General features: G+C 55.6%; 1 protein-coding gene across 1 annotated transcript in view; it reads right to left on the bottom strand.

Moving 5' to 3' along the window:
* Positions 1–22,223, bottom strand: part of WSCD2 (WSC domain containing 2) — an 87,118-nt gene that overhangs the window by 12,992 nt on the left and 51,903 nt on the right. Inside the window, exons 3-6 of the mRNA XM_081283098.1 lie at positions 20,916–21,030; positions 16,684–16,868; positions 6,889–7,010; positions 4,118–4,292 (exon numbers count right to left, since the gene is read on the bottom strand). Coding sequence (XP_081139224.1) covers positions 4,118–4,292; positions 6,889–7,010; positions 16,684–16,868; positions 20,916–21,030 — 597 coding nt within the window. The remainder of the gene's footprint in view (positions 1–4,117; positions 4,293–6,888; positions 7,011–16,683; positions 16,869–20,915; positions 21,031–22,223) is intronic.

Below are 22,223 nucleotides of genomic sequence, written 5' to 3'. Positions count from 1 at the left end.
CCCTGAGCACAGGCTGCTCCCTGGGGATCCTTGTTCTGTTCCCGAGGTCTGACTTATTTTATATAATGATGGGCGTTGGGGGGGCCGGGAGCTGGCTCCTTCCTTTCTTCTGAAAACAGGACGCTCCATTCAACCCTTCCTGGGAGATCAGGAACAACCCCGAGGATGAGACTCACTCCACGCTAAAGAGGAAGCGGACTGGGTTGCTCAGCCTCTGAAGTCAGGCAGGGTTTGCAGGGAACAGTGTTATTCAGCCTGAGAAGCAGACGCTCTGGGTTTCCATGGGGACCCTCATGACACTGAACACGGCTCTTGGTCTCTCTGAGCCTTGGTTTCTGCACTCATAAAACAGCTCATAAACCTCACGGGATTAAACAGGATGACGAATGTAAAAGATTCTCAATGTCTGTTGCAAAGCTGTGGTCTAGCAGTGAAGTCTTGGGACTCTGATCGCCTGGGTTTGAATCCCAACTCTGCCCTGTCTTAGCTGTGTGACTCTGACTAAGCTTCTCAACCTCTCTGTGTTATTATCTCATTTGTAAAAGGGTCATCACAGCCCTTAGGTCATTCAACCAATGGGAAGGTCAGGTAAGTGAAGGCAGGTAGAGTGTTCCCACAGTGCTGGCCACACAATCAATGTTCAATAATGATCTAGTTCTCCTCAGGAGCATCAGAGCTGAGCATGCGCAGGTGCGTGATTCGTGGCAGGCTCTTGGCAGCCTGATGAGCCACTGAGGCTCAGACCTTCCCAGCGCGAGGGAACTGCCAGGCTGACAGGGAACAACTGAGAAGCAGCGATGGCCTGGGGGCAGGACACTGGGAATGAGCAAGCTCATCAATTAGAGACTCTGTTGTTGAAAAGACTCCAGCATCTATTTCGGCCACATCAAAGCGGCTCATGGTCACAGCACAATTAATCTGTGCAGGATCCTCTCCTCTGGCTACAGAGATGCAGCTCCCAGACCAAGCAACACCCCCGCCACAAACACGCTCCTCCTTCCCCCGTGGAATGTACACAGCCCAGAGCCGTGCTGGCTCACGGCTGTCCCCAGGACTTCAGCCACCATGGATCAGCCAGTTGGCCACTGCTGGTGCCCTCAGCCAAACAAGAGGCAACCCCTAGAGTACTTCTGTGCAAATCAGAAAAAGGTCACTGTCCCTGTGCTGTTGGGCTGATGTGCTGCCATCTAGGACGTGCAGCACACAGGCCACCAGGGCAGGCTCTTGGGCACCGTTTTTCTCATAGGCTGCGCTTGTGCAGTACCCAACCTGCCCATCCACACATGGCAACCTGGTTACTGGGAGGGGATCAGGAGGAGGTGTTTTATTGACTCTCCACATTTCAGAGGGGGTGGGGAGTGTTCTTCATACCCTGGGTAGAAGTTTCTAGCAAGAGCTCTGGAGGCCTGAAAGCAAATTGATGCATCATTGTGGCCAGTTCCCAACCCATCTGGGTCTCAGTCTCTCATCTGTAAAACTGCCCTGGTCATTGGTGTGCTGGTGACGTCTGTCACTGAGTGAGATAAGGCTCCCCTGAGGCCAGGGCATGGCCGATGGGCAGGCAAGCCTCAGGGGCTTCCTTTGGGCTCCAGCAAGGGATGCCCCTGTGAGCCACGTGCTGTTTGTGATGCCCCGGGAGAGAGGGTCATAAATAGTGTGACTTCAGGCAAATCCCTCAACAGGGCCTCAGTTTCCCTCCCTGAAAGAGGGCACAAGACTGTCCCCACCACTGAGAACAGCTGAGAAGGTCCAGGAAAAAGTGCACATGAAGGCATCTGTGCCGAATTTGGCACAGAGTAGAACTCAAGGTCTCCCCAGTGCTGCTGCTCACCACCACCATCACCACCATCACCATCACCATCACCAACACCACTAACACCACCATCACCATCATCACCATCACCATCACCATCATCACCATCACCACCATCACCACCATCACCACCATCACCAACACCAACACCATCACCACCATCACCATCACCATCACCACCATCACCATCACCATCACCACCATCACCACCACCACCACCACCATCACCACCACCACCATCACCACCATCACCACCATCACCAACACCAACACCATCACCACCATCACCATCACCACCACCATCACCATCATCACCATCATCATCACCACCACCATCACCACCACCATCACCATCACCATCACCATCACCACCACCACCACCATCACCATCACCATCACCATCACCATCACCACCACCATCACCATCACCATCACCATCACCACCACCATCACCATCACCACCACCACCACCATCACCATCACCACCACCACCACCACCACCATCACCATCACCATCACCATCACCACCACCACCACCATCACCATCACCATCACCACCACCATCACCAGCACCATCACCATCACCATCATCATCACCATCACCAGCACCATCACCATCACCATCATCATCACCATCACCATCACCACCACCATCACCAGCACCATCACCATCACCATCATCATCACCATCACCATCATCACCATCATCACCATCATCACCATCACCATCATCATCACCATCACCATCACCACCACCACCACCATCACCATCACCATCACCACCACCATCACCAGCACCATCACCATCACCATCATCATCACCATCACCATCATCACCACCATCACCATCATCACCACCATCACCATCACCATCATCATCACCATCACCATCATCACCATCATCACCATCATCATCACCATCATCATCACCACCATCACCATCATCATCACCATCACCATCACCATCACCACCATCATCATCACCATCACCACCACCATCACCATCACCATCACCAGCACCATCACCATCACCACCACCACCACCATCACCATCACCATCATCACCACCATCACCACCACCATCACCATCACCATCACCAGCACCATCACCATCACCACCACCACCACCATCACCATCACCATCACCACCACCATCACCAGCACCATCACCATCACCACCACCATCACCATCACCATCACCATCACCACCACCACCACCATCACCATCACCATCACCACCACCATCACCATCACCACCACCACCACCATCACCATCACCACCACCACCACCACCACCATCACCATCACCATCACCATCACCACCACCACCACCATCACCATCACCATCACCACCACCATCACCAGCACCATCACCATCACCATCATCATCACCATCACCAGCACCATCACCATCACCATCATCATCACCATCACCATCACCACCACCATCACCAGCACCATCACCATCACCATCATCATCACCATCACCATCATCACCATCATCACCATCATCACCATCATCATCACCGTCATCATCACCACCATCATCACCATCACCATCATCAGCAGCACCACCATCACCATCATCACCATCACCATCATCACCATCATCACCATCACCACCACCATCATCACCACCATCACCATCACCATCACCAACACCATCACCATCACCATCACCATCACCACCATCACCATCACCACCACCACCACCTCCACCACCACTACCACCACCATCACCACCATTCTCATGGCCATCAGCATCTTCACCCTCCTCACCACCACACCTGGTGCCCCAGGTAGACAGTGTGAGCCCCACTATTGGAGCAAAAGCGATGGAGGTGGGAATGGTAAGAGGGAGAGAGAAGGCGCTGGAGGAGGAAGAACCTAAAGCGTCCAGGGGTCTAGCGCACAGGACGCGGGAGGTGAGCAACCTGTGGCTTCATTTTACAGATGGAGAAACTGAGGCGGGGGGTGGGGGAGGCCCCGTCCAGGGCCACACGCTGGGTCCGTGATGGAGGCGGGCCCAGGGCTTCCTCTACTCAGTCCTGCTGCTTCCACTCCAGGGAGGGCCCCAGAGGTCCTTGGCCACGAGGGGCCGCGGTGGGGTCCTTAGGCCTCCCCCTGGGCTGCCTCCATCGCCCAACCCGGGTCCCCCAAGTTCACCAGCCTCGCCCTTGACTGTGTCCCCTGCCCCTGTCCCTGCCCCGCCCCTGTCCCCTGCCCCCCCCCCCCGGGCTGCCCCCTGCTGCAGGCCGTGTTGGAGGAGCGCCCGGCCACCCTGGGGTCTCGCGGGCGGCTCACCTTGGACCTGCGTCTGGTAGACGACGAAGTAGCCGGGGCTGCCGCAGCTCTCCAGCTCCTCGGCGCTGCACTTCTGCGCGCACAGGCGCTCGTCCTCCCGCTCGTGCAGCGGGAAGCGCGTGGTGGGGAAGCCGCAGTGGCACGCGGTGCCGGCCAGCGCCGCCAGCGGGTACTCCTGGGGACAGCGGGGGAGAGCAAGCTCCGGGGTCGCCCTGCCACCTCGCCCCGCCTGGGGGCCTCGGATTGTGACTCGGTTCCTTTCATCAACTCAAGTTTTGAAACTTAAATTCTAAAGGGAGCTGTCCCTCCTGCAGGGAGCCCTGGGAGAGGTCCCCTGTGTCCAAGCTGGAAACACAAACAGCAAATCCTGCAAAACGACGAGGCCAGCCGGCCTCCGCGCCCCTCGTCCCATCCGCAGGTCCAACCAACTGGGCATCGAAAATATGTGGGGAGAATTTGCACCTGTGTTGATAAGGGGCACACTGTGTTCTTTTTTCTTTGTTGTTATTCCCTGAACGATGGAGTTAAAAATTAAGTACCTAGCCTTGGCCTTGTGTCAGGATTGTGAATCATGAAGAAATGAAGGGGTGTTTTTGGTGCTAAGGATTGAACCCAGGGGAGCTTAACACTGAGCCACATCCCCAGCCCTTTTTTATTTTCTGTCTTGAGACAGGGTCCTGCTTTGATCCTCATTAAGTTGCTGAGGCTGGCCTCCAACTTCCAATCCTCCTGCCTCAGCCTCCCTAGCTGCTAGGATTACAGGTGTGCACACTGCGCCTGGCTGGGAATGAGGTAAAGCTTGTGGGGAGACATGCGATATTCTGCAGATATTCCACCTTTTCACCTAAGGAACTCCAGTCTCGAGGACATGGGTTTCTGCGGGGCCTCTTGGAGCCCATGCCCTGGGGATACTGAGGAAGGACTGTAATTAAATGCCACTCAGGTGCTGTCGCCTGCCAAGACTCCAACCTGGGGTCAGCTGCATTTTTTTCTGCAGAAGAGGGATTAGTTGAGGGACGTATTAAAGACCCGTCAGCATTGAGATGAAGCTTTCTCCTAGAGGACTTGAAAGAACCCAGAAAGAAATGTCTCTGTCTGTCACTCTGCATGCCACAGTCCGTGCCCCTGGGTCTGACGGTGACACGCAGACCCTGCTTTGGGGACGGCTGTCAGAGTCGGTGCTCCTAAGCCATAAAGGAGCCTGACACTCACGTGCTCAGAGCCTGTGTGGGCCGTGCCACCTCTGATTACTGCAGCGGGTAGGTGGCAGCAGGATGGACCTGGGACTGTCCTTGTCCAATTTGCTTCTGGACCAGAACCACAGCCCCGAGTTGTGCCGGTTCGTGGCTGATCCAGGAATAATCTGGTTTCAAACCCCAAGTCACCCCCAGCAAACTGCATCACCAGGTGTGGCTTCTTTCTAACAGATGTCACATGGGGACTGTGGTCCCTGGCTGGAGAGCGGAGACAGAGATGGTGACATGCAGGCAGGTCCCCTTGGTCACCCTAAATCTCAGACCCTCCACACTTGGCACAGGCAGCTCTGCCTCCCACCCGCCTCTCCCCCTGGGGTGCTGTCCTCTGGCCCCTGAAGAGGACAGGAAGAAGGCAAGGCAGAGGGGACTTCCTGTCCACCCCCCACCTGCCCGCATGGCCTTCCAGTCCTGGGGGACCTCTGCCGGGTCTCCCCCCCCCGTAGGCTCCCCCAGGGCTCAGGGACGAGCCGGGTCCACCTGGAGGGGAGGCCACGGGGGGGGGGAGGGGTCCTGCCTGGGGAGGGAGCAGGAGGCAATGACGGAGCCTCTCCCTGGCTGCCCGTGCCCAGTGGCCACCAGTGTCCTGCTCCCTTTGAATGGCTCTGGAGGCCCCTCTGCAGCTGCCAGGGCAGCTTGGAAGTCAAGCCTGCAGGTCTGAGTGGCCCCAGGTGCACCCCGTGCCCCCGGTCACTCGCACCAGGAGCTTGGGGGGCCTTCGCCTGCTCCAGGGCTTCAGTTTTCTCATCTGTGAAATGGGGATGAGAACTTCCGACCCGTAGGACAGAGGGGGGCAGTGAACTGTGTGGCCCGAGAGGGCCGTGAGGAGGACACTCAGAGGCGCGTCCTCTGGGCCCTTTGGAGCAACGTTCCTGGACCAGGAGCCCAGGGAGAGCAAGGCCAGGCAGGATGACGGGGGGGGGGGGAGTGGAGGCCAGGAGCTGGGTGACCTCTGAGCCCTGGGGGAGGCTGCACCCCGAACTCTGCTTAATGAGCTCATCTGGGGGAGGGCTGGGGCTCGTCAGCCACCTCAAGTGCTGGTCACATGTCCCTCTCTGTGCTGGGAAGTGGGGGACCTGGGATGTGCGAGGTGCAGCTTCCTCCCTGATCAGGGCAGGAAGGGGACCCAGCCAGCATCGAGAAGCTTAGGCTGAGAAGGGACCTGTGGCCGCGGTTGTCCAGGGCCCAGAGTTCTGCCTCTGCGGCCCACCTGCAGCCACAGAGACTCACCGTCCCCAATGGGGTTGTCCTTGTCCTCATTTGGCAACCCCTGATTCATGCTTCTAAGCCCCGTGCGAATGTCACCTCACTCCTAAGCACTCCCTCAGAGGGAGGGACCCACCTGTGTGTCTCTGCCCCTTTGGGTCCCCAGGAAATGACCACCACCCTTTCCTACGTCACTGACCACAGCCCACCACCTCGTCGTCCATCCCAGCCGGGCCCCGGCCTCTGGCTCCTGCAGCTCTTCTGCCCCGCGGTCTCCCACTCTGAGGGCAGTGAGCGGGACCCTGTGCTCACCTTCTCTGTGCAGAGATCCACGCACTTGTCCACAGACATGTTGGGCATGGCGGCCGTCACGGGCAAGGCCAGGGAGAGGTTCTCAGGCCGGTGGAAGCAGCCTCGGAATACTGCACTCCCATCTGAAGACCAGGAGGGGAGAGCATAGTCAGACCTAGACGGAGTCACACCTAGATGGGAGAACCACCTTCTAGAGGAAGCTCTTGGAAGTTGAAGCCCAGAGAGGGCAAGAGTCTTGCCTAAGATCACACAGCAAGTCAAAACAGAGACAGAAAGAGCTTTTGCAGCTTTTGCTCTTAAACAGGACTGTTCACAGTCAATGCACCGTGTAATGGAAAGGACTTCTTCTGGGTGCTGGCATCTTTGCTAACAATCTGGGTCCCTGAGGTGAATTTCCTCCTGAGTCACTTTATCTTCTTCCCTTCAGCAGCACATTGCTGTATGTCATTTCCTCCTTCACAGTGGCCAAGCCCCTTTTGGGGAAGTGACAATCCATGGAGGACTTTCCTGATCCCATCAGGAGATGGTGGAGCATTCGAGGCTTAGAGGAAGCCAAAGTCCTGTCCTTCCTCCTGATTGCCAGGGGCCCCTGTCCTTCCCCTCTTCCTGGGCTTCAGGGACCTTGGGAATCCCCTACTGAGGACTGAGCACCTTCAGGCTGCAAGGGGTGCTGTGTTGGGGGACACCCTGTGTGGCCATTTGGCAACGTGCCAGCCACACAGTAGCCAATGTGGAGAAGTCACCTCCTAGCAAACATTCAGAGACGATGTCCTCGGCTTATCCCCTGGACGTGTCACTGTACTAAGGGGCTCTGGGTGGGCACCCATGGCACTTGGGAACCGTGAGGGCAACCCTACAGCCGTGCACAGAGCCTTACCAGTAAGGATGGTCATTCTGTTGAACTATCACGTGAAAGACTGGAAACAACAGAGCTGTCCAACAATGAGGGATTAGACAAGTAAAATACGTAGCCACACCAGCGGTGGGATTCTATGCCGCCATAGAAAGTAATGGTGCTAAAGCTTATTTTAACCAGGTAAAGATGTGTTTGAGATTCAACATTGAATAAAAACTAAGAATATAAAGTTTCACCTACCACGAAATATCAATTTTGTAAGGAAAAAAAAACTATCAATAGAAATCTCCAGAGGGACATATAATAACCATGATGTTTCTGGAAAGTGTGATGGGTAAATTTTCTGGGTTGATTTGGCAGGCCCCAGGTGCCCAGCTGTTTGGTCCCACCGTCTAGATGTTGCTATGAAGGTACTGTGTAGATGTGATCAACACCTACAATTATTTGACTATAAGTAAAGGAAATTGCTCTTGACGATATGGGTGGGCATTGTCTAATCAGATGAAGGCCTTAAGTCTTATAGCTGAGGTTTCCTGGACAGGAAGAAATTCGATGTCAAGACGGAACAAAGCACTCACTCCTGCCTGTTTCCAGGCGTCTGTCCTGGGCCACCAACTTCAGGCTTGCCAACACCCACAATTATGTGAACCAACTCCTTAAAAACAGATCTAACAGGCACATACGTCCACACAGCCAGTCGGCTCTACATCAGAGAACTCAGATCCCTTAGGGTCAGAGGGAAATTTTCTTTCTATCTTTGGGCTTTGACTCCTTTCTAACTCTTCCTACGAGGACTAAAGACAAATAATAAATAAGAAGTGGCCCCTGTCAAATTTGCATCATGCAGTTTTAAAATTAGCCTCAGTTATTTCTCAGATCTTGAGTTGAATGACCTTCCCAGAAGCAGACATCACATAAAACAAAGGACACTGTGACATCGTGTGCATCTAAATCAGAGCACAAGAACAGGTGCCCATTATCAAGTCCCTACTAGGGGTGGTTCGCTATGATGAGCACTTTTTTTTTTTTAAATACCAATGGGTCACTTAACCAATAAGCCACATCCCCAGCCAGACCCCCACTTTTACTTTTTATTTAGAGACAGGGTCTCACTAAGTTGCTTAGGGTCTCACTAAGTTGCTGAGGCTGGCCTCAAACATGCGATCCTCCTGCCTCAGCCTCCAGAGCCCTGGGATCACAGGCGTGCACCACTGCGCCTGGCCGCTGAGCACTTTTGAACCATCAGCTGTTGCCACTCTCTTGAAAACTGGGCAAAGTTCATGGAAACTCATTTCACAGATGACAGAAACAGGACTTGGAAGGAACTAAGGAGCCACTGTTTGCAAAACCTTCCTGAGGCTCATCTCAGAAACAACTGTCAGCCCTTGGAAAGAGCAAAGCCAACTGCAAAAATCCAGAAGCCTCGGTCTGTGTGGGATGGGGTGTATCTCAGTATAGAACTTGACACTTTTGAGCACGCACACACATATATTTATATTTATGTGCAGAAAATAGGATACGCCATGCCTCCCTGAGCAGAAGGACGGGGGTGTGTACCAACGATGCTTTCAAATTTTAGCCACCAAAGACACAGAGCGATTATTTTTACCATCCGACACCTGGCAGCCAGAGGTCCTTTACCTTGGTGCCAAACCACACTAGGGACAGCTGATTTTGGTTCCATGGCTAATTTCTGGAGCGAGCTGCAGGCAGCGCATGCACTTCTAGCGGACGCTCCCCGACTCTGTCCCCAGCCAGGTGAGGGAGCAGCCAGCGGTGGCAGTGATGGCCAAGATGCTCCCGACCCCTGGGTGCTCCCTCCAGGTCCCAGTTCCCCCCACACAATTGGCAATGAGGGGTCCGACCATTCAAGGACTGTCACACCGGCTGTCCAGGAAAGCCTGGAGATGCCTCTGACTGCCTCAGGGTCCCCCGGCCACACTGGCAGTTGGAAGGCTGGACTGTCGTAGGGTCCCCACCCAAGGATCCTGACTCCAATGCCCCGTGGCTGCCCAGGGGGAGCCCCGTTTCTGATGCTCATAGAATATGCCACGCGGGGCACTGAGGAAGGACGTCCCCAGCGGGGTGATGACCCTCACCGCCCCAGGAAACTCAGTGGGCGGGAGGCCAGCTGGGGACAGAGGGCGGTGAGATGCTGCCTTTGCAGCCCTCAGTGCTCAGGGGTCTCTGAAGCCAGGCTCCGCAGAGACCCCTATCTTGTCCCCAGCCCGTGAGGAAGGGGTCTTGCCCCCAACTCATCCTCCAAGGCGGGTCCTTCCCTGTGTCCTCTCCCACAGCTCCCCAAGGGGCCCTCGGCCCTTGGATCAGGACAGCGCAGCCTGGGCAGGGGACGTGCCGGTGGGCACGTGGGTGGCTGCGTCCATCTGCGCAGGCCGCGGGGAGCTGGGGGCAGGACGGCCGCCCGACGGCTCCGAGGGGGCGATCGGGGGTCCGGACGTGAGGCTGCTGGTGCGTCTGGCTGTGCATAGAGTCTGAGCGCCAGCCTGTGTCCCCGTGTGAGTGTGGCAGCGGGACACGGAGCCTCCCACTGGGCACGTGGGTGCTGGACACTGGGCCCCCGTGATCTTCTGGTCATCTGGGGCTGTGGGTGGCCGTGCCCACCGGCCTGGCGGGTCTCCTGGCAATGGGTGTCCAACGGTGCCTCCTGCTCTTGGCGGACACTGTGTGGACACTGGGTGGTTGTCATCACTCCACTGTGAGGCCAGTCTCACCATGGGGGTTGTGCACGTGGACACAGGACCCCTCCTCTCCGGGTTGCCTGGCAACAGTTAGCTGACCAGGGCTGCCGGCCTCCTGGCACAGGGTGAGGCTGAGCCTCAGCTGACCTCCCACATCCCGCCAGTTCAGTGCCACCAGGGCTTGGCATTTCCCAACGATCCCCCGAGCAGCTGGCGCCTGGTTGGGACAAGATGTCTACTTCCCCAGAGCAGGGACAAGGCACCTGACAGACAGGAACAGCAGGGGTGGGGACCAGCCCAGCAGGGCCTCTCCCCGGGAAGCCAAGAGCTGGGGGACAATTATGCCTGATTCAGCCTGCAGCCAGGGACAACACTGGTGTCTGTGTAGCATGCTTCTCGGGTGGTCTTTGGGGTCCCCTTGCTGATCTGGGTCCTCCTTACCGTCACTGGGAGTCACTCTGGCAGACATGACCTTGGGTAACTGAAGGCACCAGGGCATCGGCCGGGTCCCCTGCTCTTCATCCGGGGTCCCATGGCCAAGTGCTCTGCCCTCCCCACTTCCCTTTCCTGGGCTCAGTCTGACAGCACCATGTCAGCACGCATCTCTGATGGTCTTGAGTGGCCCACCCCCAACGCAGGGCCCTGGAAGGTCTTCCAGCTGGTGCCACACCAGAAGGCCACGAACCCTTCATCGTCACCTGGAGAACAAGAAGCTGTCCTCCACGAAGCTCCTACTGGCAACTGCACGCCCCTCGCCTTTGATCGGGGGCAAGTTCCCTGCCTTCCAGAGCCTCAGTGTTCTCACCTGTAGAATGGGAGCATGGGAGTGCTCCTGGCTTAGTAAAGAAGAGAAGGGACAGACTGACTTAGCTGCCCAGTTCTGTAGAGATTGGTCACCTCTGACCTTTAAGCAGCTGCTAAGGAGCCCCAAGTACCCAGCTCCTTGAGGAGGGCCCCCTGAATGTCCTGAGTACCAAAGCAGGTGAGGTTTTCAGAGGCCTTAAAGGGCTAGAAACCATCAGAAGCGACTGCTGTGTGTCTCTTTGGTCAAGGTGTGTGCTGGGGCGGGGGACAGGGGACAGTTAGGGAAGTGAATCCAGGATGGGGAATCTTCCCGCCGTCTGCTTGGGAGGTGGGGGCAGAAACCAGGGAATCCCAGGCAGCTCTTTGTCTCTACGGGTGGTTCTCCACAGCATCCTGATGATCTGGGCGTGGAGAACAGGATCGGCAGCCCCGGCATTTGATCTCCCACTTCCCTCCATCTGGAATATGGGCCACCTGGCTGTCCCCTCCAGGGGTGAGACGCTCTCTTCTCTTTGAGAGAGAAGTGGCCAGGGCATCCCTCGGCCTTTTGGACATTCTCCTGTGGCCTGAAGACATTTGGACCTTGCAGCAGCGAGGAGATGCCTTCTTCCCTGCAGAGAGCTCTGGATCCAGCAGGATGGGCATCTGCTTAGGTCATGCACACGCTGAGCTATGTGCCTTGGGCAGGTGTCTTCACCTCAAGGAGCCTCCGTTTTCCTCATCTGTGAATGGGGCTCATCATGCGGAGGTACCCTGGCCAGCTGGGGTGGAAGTGCAAGGGCACTAATGACTGTCCGAGACTCAGCGAGTGCTGTGTTCCTTCCTGTTCCCTTCCCCATGCCTTGTCCATGGTGTGTGAAGGTGGCTGGAGGGGACACTGTCAGAGCCCCTGTTCATATGCATGCTCCATTCCAGAATGGGCCGGCGGTGACCATGACTCTCTGCCTTAGGGCCAGTGAGGGACAGGTTGGATCTGCCAGGATTCACCCTCAGCTCATGGTTGGGAGCTGAGGAATAGAGATGGCAGCTGGCTGTCCCCTCGGGTGGGACACCTGCCTCCCAGGGCTCCGTAGGGGGATTAGGCTTCAGCTGTCCTCAGTGGTGGCCTTCCTTCTTCTCCTGGCCCCTGCCCCGTCCCCCTATAGGTGCACACTGACATCATCTCCCAGGGTCACCTAAGGCTTGCGTCCTTGCATCTGGGGAAACCCAACTGAGACCATCTTGGATCCTGAGCATTTGCAATTCATAAGGAAAATCCTTCACAAAGTTCAGAGCCTAGTCCTCCTGGGGTTGTGCCCTCCATAAGCCCTGGGCAATACCAGTGGCCCTGAGTGGCATCTTCCCAATGACCAGCCCTCACTGAAGCTGAACAATAATGAAAACCCTAACAGCTGTTCCTTGGTGCTGAGCGTGCTCCTCTATATCTCAGTTAATCTCTGCAACAACCTCTGAGGTTGACGATACTATGATCCTGTGGTTCAGGCAGAGCCCTGGAGACCTAGCAAGATCTGATCACTCTACCAGGTCACCCAGTAGGGGGCAGAATTGGGATGTGACACCACATCCTCATTTCCCGCCTGCAGGGGCTGCCCAACCCTAACATGCTGGGGCTCCAAAGACCCCGTGCCCACAGCAGGAGAGCGAGGCTTGCAGAAGCCCGTGCCCCACATTCTGACACTACCAGCTCCCTGGCGGGCCAGCGGGGACAGGGTGTGACCTCAGCTGCCCAGGCTTTTTACTAGCAAGAGGCGAGGGGCAGACGAAGAACAGCCCAGAACCAGTGGCCAGTCCCTCTGAAGTCCTCTCATCTCTTTGTTCTGGGGCTTCCCCAAAATGAGAGAAATGTCAGCAGGCATCCGCTCAGAGGCAGGCGTGGGGAGTCCTCCTGGGTTTGAAAGAGGCCACTCCCCCTGAGTAATTAGGCCAAGTTCGAGTGCATTAAAATGCTGTTGACGAGGAACCGCCGAGAGCTGGAAGCCGCTCCCGGCCACCTCGCTACCTAGCATCAGCAAGAGACTGAATCACACAAAGAGGCTGACGGTCTGAGGAGGATGCGATCTGGCTATTTTTAGACATCCCAGAGGCACCCGCAGGCTGTTGGAAATTGGAAGAGCCAGAATTGGGTGATTCTCAGAGTAGAATGGGGATCTTCATGAGGAAGAAGGGGCAGCATCTGCAACAGGCCTTGCACTTGGTGCTTTCTAGACTTTATCCCACTTGGACGTCAGAGCCGTTGTGAAAGGTGAGGAAATGACCTCATTTTACAGATGAAGCAACTGAGGCTCACCGTGGCTCAGTGGCTTGGCCAGAGTCAGGACAGCAAGTCTTGCATAAAAACAAGGTCTGCAGGCCCTGCTCCCAAAGCCATAATGCCTTCCTGAATTTGTGTTAGGAGAGAAGAAAGAAATCAAGTCTCAAGCCGGGCACGGTGGCCCACGCCTGTCATCCCAGCGGCTAGGGAGGCTGAGGCAGGAGGATCACGAGTTCAAAGCCAGCCTCAGCAAAAGCAAGGCCCTAAGCAACTCAGTGAGACCCTGTCTCTAAATAAAATACAAACTAGGGCTGGGGATGGGGCTCAGGGGTCGAGTGCCCCTGAGTTCAAACCCTGGTATCCCCAAAACAAAACAAACAAAACTCCCAAGTCTCCCCCACTGTGATACAGAAGGAGGAATATTTTCTCTTCTCCCTTTGGCTCTGCACAGGGAATCCGTGAAGTCTTGTTTGAGTTATGAAATTCAGGAGTCGCAGACAAATATTGAGGAGGGGGGTTGAGGACTGGAGATGAGATTTCCTGGGTCGCCTGAGCCCCCCTCATCAGAGTTGTTGACTGGAGGAGCTGTGAGCATGAAGGCCAAGCCTGCACTCAATTCTCGTGACCTTCAAAACCCACAGGTGGCCAACACTAACCACCCTGCACAAAATCCATCATGGAAGCCGTGAGCATGAAGCAGAGATCTGTATTTTCCCAGCGAGGGTGCCAGCTTCATAAGGCCTCCATCGAGATAGCTGAAAGGGTAAGAAGAAAGAAGGCTGAGGCCTGGAGACGCAGGATTGCGGGGCTCCGGTTACAGCCCCACGGAAGGGCAGTCAGCACCATGGACAGCCGCCCGCGGGCCGGACAGCTTGCTGCGCAGCGTTCTTCCATCGCGACCCAAATCTGCAAGACTCTTTGAGGCCAGTGACTATTCTTGCAACATGCTATGAAATCATAATGTTCACGAATCCATCAGGTGTCCCTCTCCGGGAGGAGAGCCACTCTGGCAGACACAGTTAGCAGACGACTGTGAAAAATGGAGTCCAGCCTGGCGCAGGTGGCGCACCTCTGTCATCCCAGGGGCTCGTGAGGCTGAGGCAGGAGGATCGGGAGTTCAAAACCAGCCTCCGCAACTTGGCAAGGCGCTAAGCAACTCAGTGAAACCCTGTGTCTAAATTAAATACAAAATAGGGATGGGGATGTGGCTCAGTGCTTAAGTCACCTTTGGGTTCAATTCCTGGTATTAAGAAAAAAAAAAAAAAAACTCCAATCAAGAAGGAAATCCATTTCCTGTTTCTTTGGTAACCAGGCAAAGAGCCCCAGTGTCCAGGAGTCTGTGGGAAGGGAGAGCAGCAGGTGCCTGCAGATATTTGCTCTGCCAGCCTTTGGTGCTTTAGCTAACTAAAGCACCCTGTGGCCTCAAAAACATGATGCTGGGCTCCCTACCCCAGGCAGACACCCAGTCATCAAAGTGCTGGGGACATAAGAAGCCACTTTTGGATCTTCAGGGAAAACCATTAGGAAACAGCATTAATACTTAGGAGTGACTCTACACACAGGAGCTGTCCCCTGCGCTACCTGTTTCCTGAAGCACCGGCTCACTTCTCCTTCTGATGAGATACAAGCTAGAGTTGTGTGACAGTGACTTGGAGGGCAATCTCTTTCTGATTTATTTATGTATAAAACAGATCCCGGGCATGGAAAGTCAGAGAAAAAAAACATCGGTGGTTTCATGTTGCCTAGAGTCGGGGAGCAAAGCACAAGGAAGGCTCAGGGGTTGGGAGCAGAAGGAGTTCAACTGGGGCTAAAGAGTGACCCCCAACAAAGAGGAGATGGGATCCTGAATCCAATTCAAGGGTCAGGTTGTCCACAGCACTGTATTGAGTGAGCACCCAAACTGGGAGACTGGGTTCCGGCCCATGATCAGTCACTATGAGGAGACATGGCTTTGGGAAAAAAAAATCACACCTGCCCATTATTTCCAGAAATGAAATGACCTCTGGGTTTCTGCACACACCACTTCCTTGGCCTGGATCTCTTCTCCCTATCCACCGGGCATGACCTTATGCATTTTTTGAGGCCCCTAGACAAAGCCCTCTTCTCTTTGGAGCCCCTCCCCACAGGGCTGTTCAGCTCAGCCACTTCGGCTGTGTCTTGAGTTTCTCCAAGTATAAAATGAGACATCAAGGAGGTGTTACCGAGCCACCAAGGTGCCACTGAGCCACATCCCCAGCCCTATTTTGTACTTTATTTAGAGACAGGGTCTGAGTTGCTCAGGGTCTCACTAAGTTGCTGAGGCTGGCTTTGAACTCGAGATCCTCCTGCCTCAGCCTCCCGAGCTGCTGGGATGACAGGCGTGCCCCACCGATCCCCAGCAAACAATGAGTTTATAAAATATGAAATTCACATAGAGGAGGACTTTTTATGCAAACAGAAGTGTAACTCTCTGTCTGCATTCTAGGAGAGATTTGCTGAGATCAAGCCTCATTATTCAAAGTTGGTCCATGGGCCAGCAGCCTGGCATCACATAGGGCTCCTTAGAAATGCAGAATGTCCCTGGCTTGCTGACACAGAAGCTGAACAAGGTCTCCGGGGCCTCTCAGACATGTTCCAAATGGGGAAGCGCAGGCCACAGGGCTAGAGGGTTTCACTGTGGAGCTCTGTCCTGTCTCTGGTTCAACTGCCCGAGAGGGTAATCCCAGCCCCCCACTCCTCGTCAAGCCCAGCAGATCTTTTAATAGGTCTGAAGGTCATCTGGCACTAGACAGTGTGACCTTTGGCAAGTTCACTGTAATTTTTTCTGTTCCCTCGCTGTCGATGGGGATAATTAACAATGGCAGTGACCCGAAAAGCCTGTAGGGAAGGTAAGTAAAACCAGGACTGCCAGAGGCTTAGCAGAGACCTGGCAGATGTTTGACAGATCATTACTAACTCTCATTAAACAGCCCTGTCCCTCAGGAAGGGGGCCACGAGGGACAATGTCCCGAAAGCAGGAACTGGCTCGCTCTGCAAAGGTGCGGGAGGCGGGCTGGGCGGCACAGCAGTAGCCTCTGGGTAATGGGGAGCCATGGGAGGCCCGGGGCAGACAGAGGGCATGGGACCTGCAGAGCTCTGCAGGCAGGGCGGGCCCAGGGGTGTGGCCAAGGGAGGAGCCTCAGACGGGGCGGGGCCGACTCACGTACACCTGCGGGCCGACTCCTGCGCCAGCTGCAGCCGGTAGACCGAGAGGCGGTTGGCGCCACCGCACACGCTGCCCCGCTCGCCCTTGCACTCCATGTCGCACTCCGCCTCGCTCACGTTGGCCGCCTGGATCTTGTGGCCGCAGTAGCACTCGGCGCCGAACTCCAGCCCGGCGTACAGGTAACCCCTAGGGGAGGCCGCTGTCAGGTGGGGGAGGCTGCCACAGGGAGACCCCGCGACTGCAGGCCCCGCGACAACAGACCCCGCCAGCGCGGATACCCGGTGGACAAGGGCCTTCAGGACACAGAGGCATCCCAAGGCCATCAGGAGACCCCTGGGGATCCTGGAGAGGGAGACTCCAGGAGACTCCTAAGAGGAGTCAGGGAGGCTGGGGAGTTCCAGAGCCAGGAAGAAAGAAAAGAGGCCCTGAGGTCAGAGAAAACCAGGAAGGGAACTGGAGCACCCCGGGGACCACCCACCTGCCCTCTCCGCCACGCCCACAGTCACCCCTGCATAGCCTCCACCACAGGGTACAATCACACATGCGCCCAGACCCTGGTGCCCTCCCCTGGTCCTCCCTGTCTGGGGACATTCAGTTCCCCAGAGCCCCGCCTCTTTATTCCAGGAAATGTCACTCAGGAATGATGTGGCTGTGTCTCTAGAGGAGCTGGGGCCAGGGGAGGAGCAGAGACTCTCCTTTCCTTTGGAAGATGGCAAAACTAGCTCCAGACCCAGCCAAGGGAGAAATTCCTTCCCCTAAAACAGAACAATCCAGGCATGTTTCGATTTTTAATTTTTTTTCATAAGCATGAAATCCTTTCCTAAAAAGGATGCTCAGGGGCTCCACAGTCTAGGAACAAATGAAGGTCCCTGCTGGCTCGGGTCCCAGGCCTGGGGGGCTGGGGAGGGGAGGAAGACAGGCCCTGCTCAGCCCCTTCATCCACACTGGCCTCTGAGATATGGTGGCCTCCAGAGCAGCCTGCAAAGTACTGGGCACCCGAGGAGCCTGCAGGGACCATGTGCTCACATATGGATGGTGTGGTCCTGGATGGAGAGACATGCCCACCCAGGCTGGTGGCCCCCACATGCCCCAGCAACTTGGGGTAGAATGTGGCATTGCCACAGCCATCTGCTCACCTGGGCAGGAGGGGCAAGAGCATCTTAGGTGAGCTGAGCATCTTGGGATCTGACACCCAGCACAATCCTGGGGCTGCGCCAGCCTCCCTCCTCTGCCTGCCTCAGCTCCCTGTCTCTCAGGGCCTGGTTCTCAGGTGTCCTGGGTCCTCTTTTTTATGATGGCACCCACTGATAGAAGCAGCCTTTTCCAAGACAGGGCCCAGCAGTGTTGCCAAATCCAAAGCAAGAGGGACCTCACCCCTCAGAGGCCCGAAGGATGGAGGCCCCGGTGGGTCAGGGAGACCCACCCAGGAGAGGGTCCAGCCGCTCTGGAAAGAAACGTGCCAGGGAGTGTCCTGGGTCAGGAGGGTGGAGGTTCGGAACTGTATCCACAAATTCTGAGCCACTCCTTTCTTTTAAAGATGGAGCTTAGTCCTCCTCCCCTGGAGCTGGGGCTCCCTTGGTGATTCCCAATGAACAGAACGTGGCAGTGGAGACGGTGCTATGAATTGGATCCCAAGTGTCCTCCAGAGTGTTGAAGGTTTGGTCCCCAGAGTGGTGCTGCTCGGAGGTGGTAGAACCTTGCAGGGGTAGAGCCCAGCCAGAAGTCCTTAGGTCACTGGGAACATGCCCTGAAGAGAACCGTGAGGCCCAGCCCCTTCCTCTTCCTCTCCTTTCCTGACCAAGAGGTGAGTGGCTTTGCTTCTTCATGTGCTCCACATAGTGTGTTGCTCCCCACAGGCCCAAAGCAACGAGGCCCATTAGTCATGGTCTGGAAACTCCAAAACTGGGAGCCCAAATAAACCTTTTCTCTTTATAAGCTAATTGTCTCAGGTATTTTGTCATAGTGACGGCAAGCTGACGAACCCAGATGGCAGTACCTTCCAAGGTGTTCTGGGTTTGGATATGGTTTGAGTGTCTCCCAAGGGTCCATGTGTCAAAGGCCTGGTTTTCCAGGGTGGTGCTATTGGGAGGTGGTGGAGGCTTAAGGTGTGGGGCCTGGTGAGAGGTCTTGGGTCATTGGGGGTGTGCCCATGGAAGGGATTAAGGTAGTTCTCATGGGACCCTCAGTAGTTCTGTGAGTTTAAAAAGGAGCAAGCCTGGACCTTCCCTCTCTCTCTCTGCTCCCTAGTTCAGGCTCTGATGTTTCTTCCGCATACTCTACTGGGAGTACCAAGGAAACTCCTATTCATCCTTCAAAACCCCACTCAGGGTCTTACCTTTGTAATCTGTCCCCAGTCCCCCATGTGGAGCCCCCCACCCCTTCTGCCTTCAGATCTCCACTGTACAGCACCCATCATGCTCCGTGTGTCTACACCCCAGATTGCCCATCTGTAGAATGTGGTTCCTGGCACCCCTGCCTCATGGGAATAGTGTACCATTGAAGAGTTAGGAACTGCGAAGTGCGTTGGGACAGTGCTCGGCAGGAGTGAGTGCTTCCTGGGTGGACATGCTGCTGCTCTATAGCTAACCTGTTGGTGCCTCGGCTTCCCCAGTGAGATGGGGGCGCCCTGTGGGCAGGGCTGCAGTTGCCTGGACCCCAACCCCCAGCTCTTGTGCACAGCCAGCAGATGGTCCCTGAGCTGAGCGGAATTCCCACAGCGGCCCCAGGGCTCCTTGGCTATCACCCCTGAGCGGCCTCTCCGGACCTCTGGGTGGCAGGACCTCTCTGCTATCCAGGTCCCGCGGTGATACGTTGCAACCCTAGCTCACAGGTTGCCCCGTGTACTCGTCTGTCCCCCGTCTAGGCTGGGAGCTCCAGGGGGCAGGGGCTCCAGGGAACCCACCCCCATCTCCCCATGGTTTGGTAAATAAATTAGCAAATCCACATCCTTGATCCCGTGGCCCTTCCCAAGCTGGACAGGGTCCCGGGCTCGTGACTTTAATGGTCCGCTTCTCAGGCAGCTCATTATAAAGGGGACAGTGTGTCCTAACCAGGGACTGAAGGGAGAGTCCCTCCCTGGCCACCCACTAGCCCATTTCTGCATTAGCATGTGGCCAGCAGAGCTTGTGACCATCAGTCAGCTGGATGAAGTATGGCAGTGAGTGGATTCCAGGTCACCTGTGTGCCAACTAAGGCTAAGGGTCCCAGGAGACAGGGGAAAAGATCAAGCCCATGGCACCCCAAGGGTCCTGGCCCTGTTCACTGGTCCTACGTGGACTCATCTGCTCTTAAAAAGATAAGGTGGTGCACGCCTGTCACCCCAGTGGCTCAGGAGGCTGAGGCAGGAGGATGGTGAGTTCAGAGCCAGCCTCAGCAACAGCAAGGCACTAAGCAACTAGGGAAACCCTGTCTCTAAATAAAATACAAAATAGGGCTGGGGATGGGGCTCAGTGGTCGAGTGCCCCCGAGTTCAACCCCTGGTATCCCCCCCAAGTCAACTCTCTCTCCCCCCCAATGCACATTCTTTTTTGTGGGAGGATTGAACCAGGGGCACTTTACCACAGAGCCACATCCACAGCCCTCTTTATTTTATTATTTTGAGACAGTATCTTGCTAAATTGTTGAGGCTGGCCTCCAACTTGCGATCCTCCTGCTACAGCCTCCCTAGTGGCTGGGATAACAGTCGTGGGCCACTGCTCCTGGCCCCCTCGGTGCCCACTCTAATCAAACTCATTCTATCCCCTTGTTCCTGGGTTGGAGATCCTGTCTGAAGAGCTGAGTGTTTCTCCCTGGGAGAGAGGCCAGGTACCCCCATTCCCAAGCCCTCGCCTCCCCCTTCTCACGAGCTCCGTGTGTACAGTGTGCACGCGCACACGCCCACCAGTTGCAAGTCCTCACACCTGTACTCCATCACCTCAGTGCCGCGTGTGGGCAGTGCCATAGGCTACCTGGCCACGGTGCGGCTCCAGCCTGCAACCTCTACTAGAAGATCATCAGGCGCCGCCACTGTGCTCCCCAGTGTCGCCAGCCAACCCCACTCTGCACACCAGGCACTGGCTCCTGGGCTCATATCCGCACCCCGGGGCCAGCTCCGGACAGTCTGCTGGCACACGCATGTGCACACGCTCGCTCGCCTGCAAGCCGCCCTCGGTGCTCACCCCCCCCCCACTCTGGCACAGCAGGAGCGACAAGGGAGGGACCCCAACAGGTGGATCTGGGGACGCGGGGACCTACCGTTCGGCGCAGTTGTCCTGGCAACGGAAGACGGTCATCTTTTTGTAGTCGAAGAAGGACACGCCCCTCAGGGCGCGGCTCTGGGTGTCGTCCAGGTAGCAGCCGATGTACCTGGCTTCGGGGGAAAGGAGAGAAGTCAGATGTGGGGGACAGGAGGAGCCTCAGTCTGGCTGGCGCGGTGGCCTGGCTGGGCGTTGGGGACCGATTCCTTCCTCCCGGGCCTCGGTGGAACCTGGTCCAGGAGGGGCCGCGGTCCTGAAGGCCAGCAGGGGACAGCAGGGAGCTGCAGCCAAGCCCCTGGGTTCCCTGGTGACATGGGGGCACCCAGAAATCCAAGCCAAGGCCATCCCCGAGCCACCCGGGATGAGGCCCATACTAAGCAGCTCTATGGGCTAAAGGATTTCTACGGGCCATGGGTGGGCATGAAACTAACAGCCCAGGGAGGTCTAGACGAATGGTGTGGGGAATTGTCTCTCCCATGGTCCTGCACGTCAGAGGCGCAGCTTTCAGGTAAATGGATTCAGTAAGGGGCCATTCACAGTGTTGTGTAAGGAACTTTACAGTTTGTCTGTGGTGGGTCAAGGTGAATTCTCCCATCCAAAGGACAATTCCAAACTATATAAAATAACCATCTAGCTATAAACCATGCACTTAGTTTTCTTAAAGTAATAAACACTTTCCTGTACTTCATGGTAAACAGTGAACTCTCATGCACAAAGGGCAGGACTTTACAGTTTATATAAACTTTTTTCCTTTTTTTTAATTTTTTTTTTTTTAATCCAGGGGCTCTTAACCACTGAGCCACATCCCAAACTCTTTTTTATATTTTATTTAGAGACAGCATCCTGCTAAGTTGCTTAGGGTTTACTAGATTGCTGACGCTGGCCTAGAACTCACGATCCTCCTGCCTCAGCCTCTTGAGCTGCTGGGATTAGAGGCGCCACCATGCACCCGGCCCCATTATTTCTTTAAAATTACTGTTATTATTATTATTTGGATATGCACTTTGGTAAGTGGTTCATGCACACTGTCTCCATTGGATCTTTATAATAATCCCATGAGAATATTATTCCCATTCTATACAGAAGAGGAAACCAAAGCCCAGAGAGGGTAAGTCTTTGCCCAAGGTAACACAGCTTGTACATAGGAAGCCGGAATTGGACCCAAGCAGTCTGGCTTCAGAGCCCACGTTCTGAACTTCTTGCTTCTCGAATCGGGGGTCTTTTCAATGCCCCATGGGTAGCGGGGAGCACCGTGGTCCTCAAGCTCAGTGACCCAGAAAGGTGTCCTGCCTGGATCTGCATCTGA

Source organism: Spermophilus citellus (assembly GCF_964194105.1).
Source record: "Spermophilus citellus genome assembly, chromosome: 3".
Taxonomy (NCBI): Eukaryota; Metazoa; Chordata; class Mammalia; order Rodentia; family Sciuridae; genus Spermophilus; species Spermophilus citellus.
The sequence above is the reverse complement of the archived record's forward strand: the minus strand, read 5'-3'. Positions and strand labels throughout refer to the sequence as shown.